Source organism: Leuciscus leuciscus, assembly GCF_965113295.1.
Source record: "Leuciscus leuciscus genome assembly, chromosome: 3".
In the NCBI taxonomy this organism is placed as follows: Eukaryota; Metazoa; Chordata; class Actinopteri; order Cypriniformes; family Leuciscidae; genus Leuciscus; species Leuciscus leuciscus.
The window spans coordinates 16,424,585-16,443,344 of record NC_138727.1 but is presented as its reverse complement, the minus strand read 5'-3'; the positions used below and the strand labels follow the sequence as shown (position 1 = coordinate 16,443,344).

The 18,760-nt window shown below is 37.2% G+C and overlaps 1 protein-coding gene across 1 annotated transcript; it reads right to left on the bottom strand.

Annotated features, from left to right (window-relative positions):
- Positions 1 to 451: 451 nt before the first annotated feature.
- Positions 452 to 16,492, bottom strand: smc2 (structural maintenance of chromosomes 2). The gene is made up of 24 exons (XM_082165879.1): positions 16,206 to 16,492; positions 15,746 to 15,895; positions 15,542 to 15,664; positions 15,207 to 15,245; positions 14,994 to 15,104; positions 14,714 to 14,758; positions 14,115 to 14,348; positions 12,409 to 12,558; positions 9,146 to 9,379; positions 8,285 to 8,444; positions 8,021 to 8,138; positions 7,764 to 7,902; positions 7,032 to 7,151; positions 6,720 to 6,924; positions 5,518 to 5,653; positions 5,289 to 5,413; positions 4,962 to 5,155; positions 2,990 to 3,133; positions 2,701 to 2,895; positions 2,425 to 2,625; positions 1,812 to 1,928; positions 1,553 to 1,713; positions 1,211 to 1,358; positions 452 to 1,085 (listed from the first exon to the last, which is right to left on the bottom strand). Exons 1-24 carry the CDS (start codon positions 16,371 to 16,373, stop codon positions 903 to 905), a joined length of 3,600 nt encoding a protein of 1,199 aa, XP_082022005.1. The 5' UTR covers positions 16,374 to 16,492; the 3' UTR covers positions 452 to 902.
- Between the last annotated feature and the right edge of the window lie 2,268 nt (positions 16,493 to 18,760).

The window sequence follows — 18,760 nt, the reverse complement described above, 5'->3', positions numbered from 1 at the left end:
ACACACTTGAGTATTTCTTATATATATATACACACTTGAGTATTTCATTTTTTATATATATATACACATATACACTTGAGTATTTTATTTATATATATATATATATGTGTGTGTGTGTATAGAGTTCAGATGCAAAAGCCTCTAAGTGCCATCTGAAATTTCCTTCTAGAATGATTTTTATCAAGCTTGAATATTTCAGTTCAGTAATTTCACTTAAATGACAATTCATAGGTAATTTTTTTGGTCATTTAAGTGAAATTACTGAACTGAAATATACGAGCTTGATAAAAAAATGATCATTCTAAAAGAAAATTTCAGATGGCACTTAGAGGCTTTTGCATCTGAACTCTATATCTATATCTCTCTCTCTCTCTATATATATATATATAAAAATACTCAAGTGTAAATTAGACCACTATTCTATGACATCAAATACACTACTTACCAAAGATACACCTAATTATTTTTAATGGCAATCAAACTAATCAATTATTTTTAATGTAAAATTAGGCACAATGTCATTTTTGCTTAATTTCTGAAACCACAACTTTTTTTGACAAGTTTTATTTATACAAAACTAGCTGTAAAGTTTGAAAAGGGAAGTCATCCTACAAACAAATATACTGAAAGTGTAAAGTGTACAGAGAGAGAAAACAGCCTCAGTAAAAAACAGCAGGATTAAAAAGCAGCATAGCAACAACACTCCACAATGTAAATAATACAACAGCGTTTTAAAATAAGTAATGGAAAGAGGTGATTTACAGAGCCATTTCTCATGCATTAGATGCACAAATCAGAGGTGTCCAAAAAGCTTTTAGTACTGACAATTTTAAATATTCCATTTTATTTTCTCAACTGAAAGTAATAAAAGCTTAAACATTTGTGCAATGGAGAAAGTGTGTTTAGCTGGCCAGTATCTGCCGCTGGCGTTTGTCCTTAGCTTTCTCCTGGGTGCGCTGGGCCAAAACTTTTCCCTCATGCGTTTGAGCTGTGCGAGTGACCGCGGAGATGCCGTCCACAAATTTGGTCTTGAAGAGCACGTTTGCATTGGTGAACATTCCATCTTTCAGAGACACCACCACAAACTGCAAAGAATAAAAATGGCTCATTCAGTTTCTGTTCAAATACAGTCATGTTTAGCTGTGTATTACTGATGCGCTGAAACTAACGTATAGCTCATTTCGACATTCATTTTGAGCATGTGTATTACCTGTGAGTGTGTAAAGTGTGTCCTCAGCATCTGTCCGATGTTTTGCGTGTGTGAGAGATCAAGAGCGGCATCCACTTCATCCAGGATGTAAATGGGAGCGGGTTTGAACAGCAACATAGCTAAAATTAGAGAGAGCGCCACCAGAGACCTGAAACAAATGCATCAGGTGATCAATGGGCGGCACATGTACTGGGAAATATGCAGTAATAGGCTCAGTCCACGATCCGATGCTCTAATGGATCTGTGGCCGAGAAATGGTGACCTGGAGAGCCATAACCAAAATAGCTATTGATTCCAGGAGCGATATGCCACTTTTAGCAAAAGTGTTGTGCAAAGGCTGACCTTTGACCCCCGCTGAGCTCTGTTAAGTTCTCTTTCCAGGTTTTCCCTAGAGCCACTTTAAACTCCAACCCATCCAGGACACCACACCCCTCCGGTGGAGCCAAACGGGCATTTGCACCAGGCAACAAGGTGGAGAATATAGAGCCAAAATCCGTGTTCACCTGCAATTACACAGACTGTACTGAACCGGATGCAATATGATTCTTTTATCTTTTTCTTACTAGTTGTGACCAATTCATTTGTCAAATTTGTATTTTACCTTCTGCCATGCCACATTGAGTGCCTCATTCTTCTTCTGGTCCAACTCTTCAATCGTTTCCAGGATTTTGGCTTTATCATTCTCAACAATTCTCTTTTTCTTCTTCAGATCATTGTACTGAAAGAAGGCAGACAAATAATACAAAAAGTATAAGAATTAATGATTACAATTATTATCATTAATAATGATAATGGTTAATACTACTACTACTACTACCAAAACATCCATGAACAACACCACAAAATAATAATAATAAAATGACTGCTATCAAAGGAATAAATTACTTTAAAATATACTGAAATAGAAAAAAGTTGTTTCACATTGTAATATTTCACAGGCTACAAATTAAATTCAGCCTTGGTAAGCATGAAACTTCTTTCAAAAAAATGTGTTACATAAAACATACACACAAAATATTGAATATACAATATATATAAAAAGATGCTTTTGTTGTATTAGTACTAAAAAAAATATAATTTGTAATTTCTTTTTTGAGTCTGGAGACCCAGGCATGTTCTTTAGATTTACCTCTGCATTTTACCTTCATGTATGTTTAATGTATTCTTGTACTAACATCTTTTACAGCAGTCACTAAAGAGGACAAAGGTCATACCCTCTCCTCAGCCTCACTGAGCATGTTCATGGCTCTGCGGTTGACGTTTCTCTCCAGCTTGTCTTTAGTCTCCTCGAGTCTCTTCAGCCTCTGTCCAGCCTCTTTGGGATTGTTGGTCTTGAAATCGTAGGCAGTGTTAGGTTGACCGAAGAGATGCTTCTCAGAGGAAATCCAGTCATTCTCAGCTAACATGCGGGCCACCTGAACACAAGCCAACATTACACACAGTCTAATCAGCAACACACTAGTCTATTGGTATCATTCACTTCCTCTGACCTTGGCTGTGGCATCTGCGCTGTCTTTCTTGTGTTTGCTGATGTTGTGTTCCAGCTCTTTGATTTTGAGCTGGGCGTCATTGTTTTGTTCTCTGAGGCGGTTTGCTTCTCCGGTCTTTCCTTTAATCTCTCTCTCCTGTCCCAAAATCACCTCTTTCTTCTGGGACAGCTGCTCCTGCGCGACACGCACTGCTTCCTAAACACACAAAGTGTGAGTTAACATATATGGCACAGAAATGAAACGCATAAGCTTTAAGGGACATCTTTGTAAGGCAACTGTAGTTCTTTACCTTACTGGCCACAACTTCAGTGGACATGGTGTCGATCTGCTCCTGGATGGCTTTGAGAGCTTCATCTACAGCTTGAATTTGCTGCTCATATCCAGCCTGTTCTCTCTTCAGCTCCTCCAACTCCAGAGCGACAGCATCTGCCTCCTACAGAAAGAAAGAAAGAAAAATGTTCAACACCTAAAACACTATGGCTTGGTTTCACAGACAGGGCTTAGATTAAGCCAGGATTAGGCCTTAGTTTAATAAGGACATTTAAGTAGCTTTTATAAACGTTCCTTAAAAAAAAACAAAAACATTACTGGTGTGCATCTTGAGACAAAACAATGGCTCTGACATATAAGATATGCCAGTGCAAGTTGCATCTACCTTGTCTGTGAAAACGGGGGAAAAGAGTCTGTTTAAACCACAGAATTCCCACACCTTTTGACCAATGTATCCTTACAACTTTTGCAGTAATTCATGATTACTGATTAAGGACTTTTTAGAGACTGATCTTACAAAGAGCAACTTAAAATATTTCATGGGCTAGAGATAAAAAATAAAAAAAATCCCCTGATGATTCTGTTTTCCATGACTATCAGAACCCTGATGCAAGATAAATAAAATAAACCCAGATTAGATCTAAAAAAATTAATTTCAGTGATCAAAAGTCTGCTCCTAAATGTTTAATTTTTTTCAAGAAATGTCACTATCCCTATTCAGATGGTAATTGTCTCTCAAGGGGATGTCTGTTTAAAAAAAATTGCATGACTCCTCAGTGATAAAACTCATGCGTTCAAATTTAATCAGTGGAGGAACGAGTTCTGTGATCCTGCAAACTTGAAAATGCACTTCTCGCGCGGTTAGTGACATTTAAAACAATACAATTTCCTTGACTACTCTGACACTAGTGGATGACAACTGAACAGAGCTGGATGATGTCATCACTGTGAGATGTCAAGAGAGCTCCAGAGCTGAATTTAACTCGTTCAATAATTGATGACCTTTACACAGTTATTGAACCGAAATGAATCGACACTGAACTGATTTCACCTAAATAATAACTGTTTACTATTGTCTTTTTAGAGCTGCTTTACAGCAGAATTGAAGTCTGTTTGCATCATTTCCTGTTTATCACTGTAAACAATCTGCATTGTATAAAGCGCTATTTAAATAAAGGTGACTTGACAAATTTAATAACAGGAAAATAATATGTATTATTTATTCATTTAAATATCCTATTTAATAATAAAAAGGACACTATAGTTTACTTTAAATGTTTTTTTCTCTTGCTTTTTTTCTCTCTCCTATACTATGGATGTCATTTTAAAAAGGTGGAAGTTAGTAGAAATAAGTTAACACAACATCTCATTTACATAACGAAATATTGCAAATACCCATAACAACCTGGCTGCTTTGTCAACTAGTGAAACGATTTGTTGTGCAAGCCCCAATATATATTTATATAATGCATATTTTAAAATTGTATTGCATATCTGTTGCAACCATAATAATGGCCCATTTCAAAAGTTTGCATAATTTTTTTAGCTCCCACTTCCTGTAGTTGAGCGGTGATTTAATATTATTCTTGTAAACGGTTTCCAGAATATGAGTAATAAAAGTCTCTATATTTGCAATGCATGTACATTACAAAAGAACGCAACAGTTACCGACCGTATGGTTCTTGAGAAAAATTATTTACAAAAAGTATTTTAGATTGATCCCTTCATGTAAACTCAGAGATGTTGTTTCGGACTGCAATTAAAAGCACGCGCGCACACACACACACACACACACACACACACACACACACACACACACACACAGTAATTTGGCAAGGAATTTTCACATGGGTGGTGGGAGAAAAACACGGAAAATCTGGATTCAGACAGCAACAAAATCACAGACTAGTCCCTGTAAACACTGAAAATACCTTGCGTCCCCATGAAAAAACAATTGCCATGCGAATAGGGCTATAGTAAACGCAAAGTACCTGCTGTTTCTCTTTCAGTCTCTTGTTGAAGGCATCTGCCTTACTCTTGGCCTGATTGAGCTTCTGCTGGGCTGCTTTAAGTTCTTTCTCTCTCTCAGCCTCAGCGTTTTTCATCTTGTTCTCCAGAACTTTGTACTTCTCCTCCGCCTTCTTCTGAACCTCTTTTGTCGTCCGTAGTGTTTCCTCACACTCCTCTAAAGAAACGGAGTACCAGGATGGTTAACGAACAGTGAAACCAACATTTAATCCTATTGTGTAGCTATACAGAGCCCTGACTTCAGCATGAGAACTAGCGCCATTTTGGCAAAGAGGGGTATTTGTGTGTACCGATGGTCTTGCGCAGGTTCTCCAGCTCCTCCTGTTGTTTATGGAAGGAGCTCTGCTGAAGTTTGGTCTCTAGGATCCGAGCCTCCTCAGTCTTCAGGTCTAACTGCTGCTTGAGCTGACGATATCTGAAGGAGAAAACAAAAAAAAAGTTTTAGTCTTCCACCTTGTACTTTTGTTCCGAATGGTCAGTGAGGATTTTTAAGAGGTTGTCTACTGGACAGAGGCTCACTTCTCAGCTGTGCCCTTGAGGCTGCTGAGCTCAGACTCCACTGCGGTGAGTTCTGCTTCTTTAGTCCTCAGACTGTCCTGAATGTCCTTCACCTCAGCCAGTTTAGATAGGACCGAGGCCGTCTGAGCACGTGCACCTACACAGACACACACACAGACACACACAGACACACACACACAGACACACACACACAGACACACACACACAGACACACACACACACACACACACACACACACACACACACACGTAACAGTTATTGTAGAGAACACCATGTTCTACTTTGACTTGGAAATATTTGCAGACTAATCTAATCTGTCTTCTGGATAAAAACCCCACAGGTTTCCTTCTTCTGTTTGTAAATAATGGTCCACCAATATAAATGTTTTTATTGGCTGATGCCGACAGTGATAACTAGAAAGAATGGGAGACCAGTGTAAAGGTGACATTTACATTGTACAATTTAATGAGAGCAAAGACGCATCTTTGAGCAATCCTGTAACTCAAACTGTAGAAGATTTAATTCCCAGGGTATGCATGAACTGATCAAATGTAAGATTAGCTAATAATGTGATAAATCATCTGAAAAAGTAGAAGCCAAACTGCCACCCACAGAACTCTAAAACTGATTGTGAAACTAAAACATTGTGAATCTCACAAAATCCATTAAGAAACAGGTAATAATCAGTGTTGATGTTAACTAAAACTATTAAAAATCATTTTGGTAATTGAAAAATAAAATATAAAATATTTAATTTATTTACCAAGGCAACAATTAGTACCAAGTACTAAAATAAGTACTACAAATTAAAATAAATTATAGCTTTAATAGATTTTAAAATGACAAAAACACATAACAAAATTTGTAAAATGTTAAATATTAAAATAAAAGCTAACTGAAAAAATTAAAATAAATAAATACTATAATAGTATATAAAATACAGGTCATAATTGCCTTCATAATCGAAAGAAAAAAATTATTCAAGAAGCTTATTTTTAAAGAATTTCGTAAAAATTATTTTACATTCATTCTCATCAAAATCAAGAGAAAAAAGAAGTCTGATTTATGGTAATTTGGGTGAAATTATATCCCAGAACAAATAGTTAAGAGTTATAACTTAGTAATTAATAACAGGTCTGAATACTTTTGTGAGGGTCTGTGATGTATCTCATGCAGTTACAGACATTTTCACACATACAAACCTCCAGTTAATGTTCCCTGAGGATCAAACACGTCTCCTCCAAGCGTAACTGTTTTGGTGCTCACACCTTTGTCAAAGGCAACTCTTTTAGCATTATCCAAACTGTCACAAACCAGCGTCGTGCCAAAAACATACTCCATGGCCTTCCTCAACTCCGATTCATAACCTACCAATGACAAAGCCGTATGCACGTTATCTGGCCCAACCTGCAACAAAGAACAAATGGGTTTCCTTTCATTAAACAAAATCCTGCGGAGGATATTTCAAACAAATCATAATCAAATCAACAACAGCTCAATAGCAGAGCTCTCACCAAGTTTTTGGCAGCGCGCACTACGTTGTCATTGAGGGTACGTGCTGAGATTTTGTTTAGAGGAATGATGGTGTATCTGCGTCTCAGTTCACCCTTTTCCAGAAGCTTTTTTCCAGTAACCTGCAAATAGTCAAGATTAAAATCAAAACATAATTTTACTAGATAATAACAAACTACCATTCAAAAGTCTGCAGTCTGTAGGATTTTTAAAATGCTTTTGAAAGAAGTCTCTTATGCTCACCAAAGCTGCATTTATTTAATTAAATATACAGTAAAAAGAAAACGTAATATGTAAAATATCATTATCATTTAAAATAACCGTTTTCCACTTTAATATATTTTAAACTGTAATTTATTCCGGTGACGGCAAAGCTGAATTTTCAGCATCCATTACTGCAGTGTCACATGATCCTTCAGAAATCATTGTAATGTACTGACTTGGTGCTCAAGAAACATTTGTTGTAATGCTTATTTTTTGTGGAGGCCAATTTTCAGGATAAATGTAAAAGTTTCAAACAGCATTTATATAAAACAGAAATATTTTGTAACATTTATAAATGTCTTTACTGACACTGATGAATGTGTGACAGCTCTCAGATTTCATCAAAAACATCTTAATTTGTGTTCCAAAGATAAACGAAAGTCTTACGGGGTTGGAACAACGTGAGGGTGAGTAATTACTGACAGAATTTTCATTTTTGGGTGAACTAACCCTTTAAAAGGAAGACTTACCTCGTTGTCGACCACTACGTTATAGAGTCGACCACCTGCGACCACCTCCAGGGCTGTAGCGTTTGACACATCAGTTACAGTGAAAAGATTTGCCACCAAACCCTTCACCTTACTGCGGTCCCAGCTCCTCTCAGGGTCCCTACACACACACACACACACACATTAGATTCACTGTTGTAATTTTTTGCTAAATGAATGAAGTGTATGAATGACACTTAAGCAATGAGTCTAGATGAAAATGGCCTGCATGCTCTCACGTGTATTCGAAGCGCAGGTTGGGGAATTGCCCCATAAGGGACTCGTAGGTTTCCCTGAGCTGATTGACGTCCCGTGAAAACTGCCTCTTCTGCTCCAACAGACGATCCTCTCGTCCATCTGAAAAGTCAATCTACTTTTTAAAGTGTTTTAGACTTAAAAAAGGACTCATCTAATAATTAAATTCTGAATTAAATTTAATCTGAATTCAATCTGAGTTTACAATTCACATTCAGCCTACAATCACATTCAATATGTTTTAGTACCCTCATAGTTGAGCTTCTTCATTTCAGCCTGTAGTTTTTCTATGGATTTGTTCACAGCCTCAAATGTGTCCTGGTCTTTTTTGTAGCCACTGTCCATCTTCTTGACCTGAGCCTGTTTAGACTTCAGCTCCTGCTGAGCGTGTTTCAGTTTCATCTGAGCCTAAAACACAGAACAGAGACATCAACAATTACTTTTAAAAATAAATATAATATCATATATACACAACTGACCAAAAACTTTGGGTTAGTAAGTTTTTTTGTTTTTAAGAAATCAATTTTATTTTGCCAGGATGCATTAATCTGATCAAAAGTGAAAGTAAAAACATATATTATAATGTAACTGATTTATATTTTCAAATAAATGCTGTTCTTTAGAACGTACTATTCATCAAATAATCCTTTTTTTTTTTTTTTACAAAAATATTAAGCAGCATAACTGTTTCCAACAAATAGCAAATATTTCTTGAGTAATAAATCAGCATATTAAAATTATTTCTGAAGAATCATGTGACTCTGCAGACTGGAGTAATGATGCTGAAAATTCAGCTTTGCCATCACAGGAATAAATTACATTGTAAAATATATATATAAAAAAATAGAATAATTAATTTGAACTGTAACAACAATATTACTGTTTTTATTGTATTTTGATCAAATAAATGCAGCCTCTGTGAGCATTAAAATACTTTTCAAAAATATTAAAACATCTTATCAACCCCAAATTATTTCTAGGGACATTATTAATAAGAGTAATAATACAGCATGGACAGTGAATGAAGATTTTGAAGTATGTGGACAAACATTCCCACATCACTGTGATTACTGGACTTGTTGAAAGTTTTTAAATGTTAAATAGGTCACCTGTTTGGCCTCTGTCTCAGCTTTACTTATGTCATTCTTGCAGGTCATCATCTGGCCACTAAGTGTGGCTTCAGCTCCATCCTCATTGGCAGAGAGACCAGCAGACACTGCCTTAAAATGCTGCTGAGCCGCCTCCAGCGCTTCTGCATCCTTCTGCCCCTCCTCCTGCACGGCCTTCAGTTGCTCCATCGCTTTGGCAACCTCCACTTCCTTAGCTGACATCATCTTTTTATCCTAGTTCAAAGAAAGTTAACATTTAAGTCATTTATATAAATAAACATAAAAAAAAAACAATAAAAAATTTTTTTATCACAATATTTTAAAATATAGACCCCTCCCCACAGGATCAATTAATTTATTTTATTTGTCATTAGTTCTTTTTCATTTTATTTGAGTATTTAAAGGGGACGTATTATGCAAAAATTATAAGGTGTTTGAACACAAATGTGTGTCTACAGTGTGTGTAAAAAAACAGCCTATATTTGTAAAAATCCACCCAATACCTTTTTTTATAATCATCATAAATAATGAACAATCTCTCCAAACGCGTGGTTTCAGATTTCCCCCTACTCTTACGTAAGAGTAGGGAAGCCCCGGCCATGACCGGTGACAATCTGCCCTTTTAGGATAGATCCCGCTCTGAGTGCGCCACAGTGACAGCAGTCACCATTTCGGTTTACTCGCTGTAGCAGCTGGGGATATACAATGTCTGTGCCAAAAAACATTATGTTCTGTTGTTGGATGTACCAATGAACATAAGAGCCTCCTTAGACTCCAGGCATCTGTTGGAGAATTTCTTTTGTCTCATCTGTGTCACACATGAGTCCTATTCAAATGCATGATATGAATATTAGGGAAACTAGGCCTAAGATATGGGAGGCCTAAAAGCATGGGAAACGAAGGCCTAAAATCATGGGAAACAGAGAAAACAGGTCAAAGGGGACAAAATGATGGGAAACACTGAACCTGTCAAAAGTGTTTACGAGGAAAAGGTTGTGTGAGGACAGGATAAAAACTGGGTGAAAGGTAGTCTAGAGCCGCGTTTCCACCGCAGGAACTTTCCCCAGGAACTAGGAACTTTGGGCTGGTACTCGATGTGTTTACACCGCAGGAACCAGGGTCTAAATGAAGTTCCGGGTAAATATTTCCCCTTCCGATAGTCCCTGCTCATGAGGTAGTACTTTTTCAAAGTTCAGGAACTTTCAGGGGTGGGACTTGTGCGCTGCACAAGCTGATTGGTTGTGTTCACGCCGCATTTTGGTTGGATGATTCCACGCAGCATTTTATTTATTTTTAACCTCCCTTTGTAAAAAATCTATTGCGGTTCGTGTCGTGGCTTCATGCAGTAAGAGTTGTCTGTCAGCAAATATGGAATTTAATTAAAAAAAAACTGGTGGACTGGCGAGGAGTTTCAGGCTTTATATGAGTATTTGTGGAAGAGGAAACTTTCTGCGCGTTCGTCCCAGCCATCTCACGGTCAATGTCCGCAATAGCTGATAACATACACATTTTATATCTAACGTTAGCATTACGAGCTACTGAACACGCTTTATCAGTGCTCGTCTCTTTTCTGCCACAGCTTTTATTATTAAGTCATTATGTTTACACATTGTCATCTATTGCAAGGCACTCCAAACCATGTTACAAATTTACTATAACAGGATTGAAATAGCGCTTTGAGGTTTGTAACAAACAACTATTTACAAGACTGTCACTATTTATGATTGATAGACGGGGTTCAGGCTTTTTTTAAGCGTATTTGCGAAAGAGGAATTTTTTTGCGCGTTCGTCCCAGGCATCTCACAATAACTGATAACATACGTTGTCTAATTTTATACGCATACGAGCTTTCTGAACACGCTTTAGTATCAGTGCTCGTCTATTTTGTTTTGTTAATTACCTCGTTAGTAAACCAATACATAACTGCAGCACAGTTTGAATCTCCTCCATACTTATTATAAATGTAGCGCAACCCTTTTATAGTCATGGGCGCAACTGATTACTGTCCGTCACAGACTGGTTTACCTTCCCGGTACTTTAGACCGCGGTGTAAACGCAGAAAGCAACCGGTCTGGGGCGAAAAAAGTTCCTGGTACAAATTGTTCCGGGTAATTTCGGTGGAAACGCGGCTTAAGGACAAGAGTGGAAAAGTACCCAAAAAACCATATATGAAATCATATTTAAAAAAGCGCATGCGCCAGTATGGCCACCAATAGAAATTGGACATTAATGCAGGTGTTTCTAATCGTGGCGACGTGACGAGGAGGAGCAAAGAGAAAAAGATAACTATGATAACGCTAATTGGACACCAAGTGAGGAAATTGGACACCAAGGGATGAGAAAAAAGGTATAAGATCTGAGAGAAAACCATTGTAAAATTAGATGACTAGCTACCATCTCACTTTGTTGAATTGTTCAATAAAGTTAATTCTTCTGAGACCTGAAACTTCGACTCTGAAAGATTTCTTCTGAGACCTGAACCTGATATTGAAGACCTGAACCAGAGATAGAGAATTGGCCACAACACATCTTGAAGTTGTTACTCGAGAATGGATCAACTGTTCATGATCCAGTCTCCGGAGCGATACTGGTCATGGGAGTAATGAAAGGGAGAGCACGCACTTTATTACAATTCATCAGAGTTATTTTACGGATATAAAGTTTACCAGTTTATTATCCACTCCCCGAAAAGGCATAAAGTCTGTATATATTTTTTTACTGTTAGTTGTAATGAGTGGTTTTGTGTAATTCGCTGTGTATATTGATGATGATGAAAGGGAGAGAGAGAGTTTATGGATAAGACTTTAATGCACACTTTTCTTGTACTGTTTTATTCAGCTCTTACGGTGATTTTCTGGAGTAAAATGGACGCTTCACGTTTTGTGTGAAATACAATAAACGTCATAAAACTCATCAGTAAAGTTTTGGTCATCATTCGAACGGGGTCCGCTACAACAGGCTTGTACTAATAGTGGATAACTGTAGTTAAACTAAACTATACCTGCTCTATCTCCATGAAGCATATATCATGGAGATAGATAGGAGATTGCTCACCCCCAAAAAGTGGCCATTTTAACACGCCATAAAAAATTATCTGTGGGGTATTTTGAGCTAAAACTTCACATACACACTCCGGGGACATCAGAGACTTTACTTTACATCTCTTAAAAAGGGGCATAATTGGTCAACTTTAAACTTAATTTATTTGTAATAATTTGAATTACATACAGTTTCGCCAGTATTTTTATAAAAAAATTGTTTACCTCCTCCATGTTTTTGACCAGCTCTTTTCTCTTCTTGGTCTCATCTTTCAGATTTTGCTTCTTCAGGTCAAGAGCGCTTTGGGCCTTTGTGTCCACTCTCTGTACTTCAGACAGGGTCTCTTCCAGAGTCTTCAACACACCCCCAACCTCCTAGAGAGACAGACACAGATATGAGACATACTAATGGAATACAACAGGAGACAGAACTATTCAATCAATCAACCGCACACTTTTCTAACAGGTATCAATTTGCATCATAAAATATTCAAAAATCATTTCCCGTACAAATAATTTAATACTTTTTGCCAGTCCATTACCCACTATCCTAACCTCTATTACAGACATTCAGTCTCCACAGGACAAATACTCGATTACCAAACCTGTTCAGGTAAACGAAAACCTACCTGTTTAGATCATAGGTCACCAAACCATTTAGCAGACTGTGGTCCAAATCTGGACTGTGAATGGGTTTCATTAGGACCACAAATCATTTCTAATAAATTAGTGACAGTTTTCCTCTCTACACAGAACATTAAAGCCATCTTTACTCTTACAGCAGATGAAGCTGCAGATTTGCAAGATACAGTTTGATAATAGTCATTTTGACATGCTTTCTTATGATTAGAACTGTGATTGATTGCATTTATTATTATAAGTGAAAGCGCAAACATCATTTAAATCACCATTTCACATTTATATTTAGATTTAAGATGGTTTATTCTTATATGTATAGTACATTAATAGCAGGAGAGGCGAGACATAGTGAGCACCGGGAGTCTGTGTGCGTGTGGCTTGTCTGTGTAAGAGATCCACTGAACGCCTGCATTGAAAGCGTGAGAACTGTTTGAGAAAAAGTTTCAGTGACATTATTACTACATTAAACTACTATATAATGTATAACAAATGCAAGGGGGAATATTTGTGGGCCCTAATAATAGTCATTTAGATAATTTATTATTAATTCTGTGAAATATCACGAAATTTAAACTAACATTTTTCTATTGTAATGCACTTTAAAATCTAATTTATTCCAGTTATAGAATTTCAGCAACCTTTTCCAGTCTTTAGTTACATGATCCTTCAAAAATCATAGTAAGATGCTGATTTGCTGCTCAAGAAACATTTCTTCTTATCAAAACATTTTCAATAAATATTAAAAATATTTTTGTGGATACTGAACTTTTTTCAGAATTCTTTGATGAATAGAGAGTTCTAAATTAATTTCTTTAAAAAACACAAAAATATGACCTAATCCATACTTCTGAACGTAGTGTATTTCTAATATGGCTATTAAAAATGTAAACATTAAAGACTACACTTACAGTTCTAACAGTATTATAGTTAATATATAATGTGGCTTCAGATGAATATTAATAATGATTAACTGATCTAGATGAATAACTTAAGTGACTCATTTTGGGTTAAAAACTGCTTATTTTGATGAAAACCGAGCAGTTCACATCCCTCAATAAATCATAAGCAATTCAAATTTCACCTGCCCCACTTTAAACTCTTTGATTGAGTCTTGTAGCACACAAATCAGAAAGCAGGAGTCACTTCTCCATCACTCATCCATGGATATCTTTCCATTTCTCAAGATCACAGCCTCTTATATAGTTTGGGTGTGAGCCCCTTAAGGCTGAAATCATCCCTGTTGCTCCTGTTCTCAGATCAGTGTAACCCAGACTGTCTGCTCTGCTGCTCACCTTGTCCCTCTTGCGCTCCAACTCCTGTATCTCCGCGCTCAGCTCCTTCACTTTGGCCTCGTTCTGTCTCATGTTCTCCTGCAGCTGCGCGATGGAGGTCTGCATCTCCTGCAGTTCTTCAGTAGACTTCAGCTTGGTTTCCTCGGCGCACACAAACAGGTACGCCACATATAGTCGACTCAAGTGCTCGATCTCACGCATGAGCTTCTGGTACTCCAGGTAGGACGCACGTTCCTAAGAAGCAAGGGAGAAGGATAGGATATGACAAAAAGATAAGTATATATTGCACAAGTTATATGAACTTTGTCCACAGTAAGGAACTGAAGCTGGTAGAAAACTTCAATGATAAACAAAATAATGTTCAGCAGCACAAAGAAACAGAGGCACACAGTAATGTATAGCCTTTATATCATTTATAGATTACATTATAAATGATAATTATTAATTACACATTTAATTAATTTATTATTTATTCAACTATTATTCCATTTAAACTGTCTTTTGGGTTTTACAGAAAAGAAAAAGAGGATTTTTTAAAACAAAATTGTTTTTTAATTTTAGATTTTCTTTTTTTAATATATATATATAAAAACACATACCTCCTTCAGTTTATCCATAGCGGGCGTGATCTCCTCATCCAGGATCTATCTCACACACACACACACACACACACACACACACACACACACACACACACACACACACACACACACACACACACACACACACACACACACACACACACACACACACACACACACACACACACACACACACACACACACACACACACACACACACACAATATCTGAGATGAAATTGACTTTCCAATTGTTGGGTCATTTAAATAAAAAATTATATTTAAATAAATTGACATACAGTCTGAATCTCTTTGAGCTTGGCATCTTTCTTCTCAATAGTTTTCTGAGCACCGATCTTCTTGCACTCATACATTCTGGTACCTGCCGCTTCCTCAATCATGGCCAGAATCTATAGATAAAAACATGCCATAAAAAAAGAAAGAAAAAAAAGAAAATATAAACTTGCATCGAAGACACTGGATGTTTGTGTCACTTCATCCATCAATCTCACCTCAGGAGGCTTCATGTTTAAAACCTTGGTGATTCTCCCCTGAAATAAACATAAAATTAGAGTTACTGGGAATGTGAACCCTAACTACAACTGAATCAGGAAATCCAAATAAAAATTGGTCTTAAAATCAACATGAAAACAAAATTGACACAATTTACTTGTGAAGTGTTTCAGATGGAAAATTGTCACATTACACAAGTAAAATAAGTTGCAAACAGCCATTCACATTCATTTTTAAATGAAAGTCCTGTGGTTAAGAATATGAATATACAATACTTTTACAAAAATCTTATTAGGCCACATACATTCCTAGATGGGTGTGTTATGGTTGTTACCTGCATGATCAGAAAGTGAGGGTTGTTGACATTCAAGCCAACTGAACAAAACAGATCCTGGACTCGCAGGTTGTTTGCGTTCACGCCATTGATGAGGTACTTGTTTCGTCCACCTATGACCACCTGCACACAACAGCATCACAAGCTTTATTATTACTGTCTCTTTGATGCCATCTCTGAAATCAGTGATCTCTGGCTGAATACCTGTCGTGTGATGGTAATCTCATCATGGGTCTCAAAACCAAGGGGACTCTGTTTCTTGTTGGAGTTGTCGAAAGTAATGGACACAGTTGCCTTGGTGATTCCAGCCAGGCCATTTTTGTACACTAGATCTTGGAGATTAGTGGCACGAACCTACAATGTTTGACAAACCAAAACAAGCAGTATTACAGCTTTTGAACTCTGCAACTCACATCTATTCATTTATTAAACAGTCTCTTATAAAAAAATAACATATATCCTGTTTAACTTTTATTTAAGAATCTTGTTGTCATGATACAAGTGATTTATAAAATAGGCTAGAGCAATCAGAAATATAGTTTTTTTGTTTGATAAAAAAAAACAAAAAAAAACTGCGCAGCCACAGAAAAACTCCCATCACAGAGCTGATTTATACATATGGCTACGTGTTAATAACAAATTAGTTGATTGTATTAAAACACACCTGTGATAAGTTAGTTATTCCCAGGAGAAAGCAGATGGAATCGAGGATGTTTGACTTTCCACTGCCGTTCAGTCCAGTGATGGCGTTAAAAAACGGATCAAATCCATTAATCTCCGTCCTTTCGGCGTAGGACTTGAAGCCCTCTAGTACAATAGACTTTATGTACATTTCAATCAATCACAGTACGATTAAAATATAATAACAACGCTATACGCCGCTATTTTAAACGCGATAACAACTTCAAAGAACCTCTGCGTTGCTTTCAGGTCAACCATCCAAACTTGAAATTTGGCGCCAGGCGCGTTTCCGCTCCGCCGTTCAAAAAAAGGGAGCGATGTCAGTTACTAGTAAAACCACAAACAAAGAAATTCACTCGAATCCTTCATATGTTTGGACGAGATGTTAATTTTATTTTGATGAAATGCATGGTCATTACAATCAAGGCATTGTTATTAAAATTTAATTCATTTATTCTTTTGATTCAGGCTACGTTTTAGCCACCCAATTGATGGACCCAAAACATTGAAGCGTGTGTGACGTCGGCAGGGCGGTTTAATGGCCGGTTCAGATTACACGTTTTTAGCCCGATTTTGCCACGATCCGTTTGACTTAGAGTGTCGTGGGAATTCGTATACGACAACGGGCGTCGGGACGCAAGATTCGATCGTTTCATCTCGTATAGTGTGTCATAGCGGGCGACAGCCTACGTTGCGTCTGCGATGCTTCACGACACCACGACAAAAAGACTAGCATGTTTAATTTTTTTTTCGGTCCTCCACGACGGGTTCTATCACGTGTGACATTGACCAATAGGAGCACAGACGCATTTCCATACACAGCTTTCAAAAATGCCGAAACGAAATAGAGACGATGGTGTTGCTAAGTGGAATTACGAAATGGAGGAAAGGTTCGTGGAGCTGTGGCAACAGTACTCCTGCCTGTATGATGTTTCATCGAGAGAGTACCATGACAGAATTCAAAAAGAAAAATGCTGGCAAAAAATAGCAGAATTACTTCAGCAACCCGGTGAGTAACTGACTGGAATTAGCATTAAGCTAACTAATCATTCATTAAATTGTACTTCGCTATAGAGAAACTTGTTTGTGTGAGTGTGATTATGTATGTGTGTTACGAGTGAGAATGCGTGAGTGTGTTACGAGTGAGAATGCGTGAGTGTGTGTGAATGAGCAAGCGAGAGTGTGTGTGAATGAGCGAGAGAGTGTGTGTGAATGAGCGAGCGAGCGAGAGAGTGTGTGTGTGTTATGTGAGTTTAAGTGTGTGTGTGTGTGTGTGTGTGTGTGTGTGTGTGTGTGTGTGTGTGTGTGTGTCCATACTGTCCTCTTCGTGCAATCCAGGAACGTGTCCATTGTCGGGTTTTCTTTTTGTATCTCTTTCTGAACACAAGACAGCCAATAGGAAAATCGCCGCTTCATCCATTGTTTACGTTCGTTTCCGGAAGTCAGGCGCAACTAGTTTCGCCTTCACGCGCTACTAGTTTCGCCTTCACGCGCGTCTTCAAAGACGACACGCGATGACTTGTCTGGAAGAAACGTGTAGTCTGACATGGTTCTTGTCCACGACACGACACGATTTTAGGAGTCAAAATCGTGTAATCTGACACAGTGACTATCGCATAAGATAAAAAAACGTGTAATCTGAACCGGCCATAAGTGTCATTTCGTTCAAAGAGAGTGTGGTACAGTGCACATTTAAACTATTACATGATGTTATTATATTTTGATACACGACTCTATGGAATACACCCTGACGTGTCAATCGAGGCATTCTGCAGTTGCATTCTGCAATATTTTTGTGTAAGGATCGCTCAACTATATATTTTTTATATAACCCGCTTTTTATTTTCACGTAATAAAATACCGATTAATTTTGTAAGTATCAGTGTAATGTGTACTCAGGGTTTATATATATATATATTAAAAAAAAAGCCCGCCTACATGCTATTAAAATATCAGGATTTAGTGGCCCACAATAGCTCGAGTCCTGGAGACCAAGCATAATATGCATGCAGAGAAATGAAAGCTATCGTGCACAGTTTCAAATATTCTGCGAATTCTCCAAATGTTTAATTTGTTAAAAGTGAGGCATAAATAATTTTTATGGATGCTTCGCAATGCTACTGCAATGTCATAATATTTTATTTTACAAAACGTAAAGTACAGCCCAGTCGAAATGTGACAAACTAAAAAGTGCATTATTAAAAGTGCATGCTGTAATATCCACAAGTTTATCTCATAGTTTCACTTTTTACAGTGATAAACCATATTGATATAGTTTGCTTAATATACATTGATATAGCAGCTAAACATGCAAAAAAATATGTCAAATGTAGCATTTATAACAGTTAATAAATACATTTAAATTCAAGGCACAGCATTGCTCATCAGAAACACCCTTTTGTGTTTGCATTTGCACAAGCACAAATTGGATTTCATCCACACTGTGGAGTTATGTTACAGTTAGTGTAGGTCTAAGTGCTCAAAGCATAGCTAAGTGCTCAAAACACAAAGCATGGTCTTTGTGCACTCCCAAAGGTT

Bases quoted from the DNA above. Each gene is read 5' to 3' on its own strand.
- smc2 (XM_082165879.1), bottom strand. From the start codon at position 16,373: ATGTACATAAAGTCTATTGTACTAGAGGGCTTCAAGTCCTACGCCGAA. The intron at 14,349-14,713 runs GTATGTGTTTTT...CTTGCTTCTTAG, and splicing joins CTATGGATAAACTGAAGGAG to GAACGTGCGTCCTACCTGGA. The intron at 1,359-1,552 runs GTCAGCCTTTGC...CATTTGTTTCAG, and splicing joins GAGCTCAGCGGGGGTCAAAG to GTCTCTGGTGGCGCTCTCTC.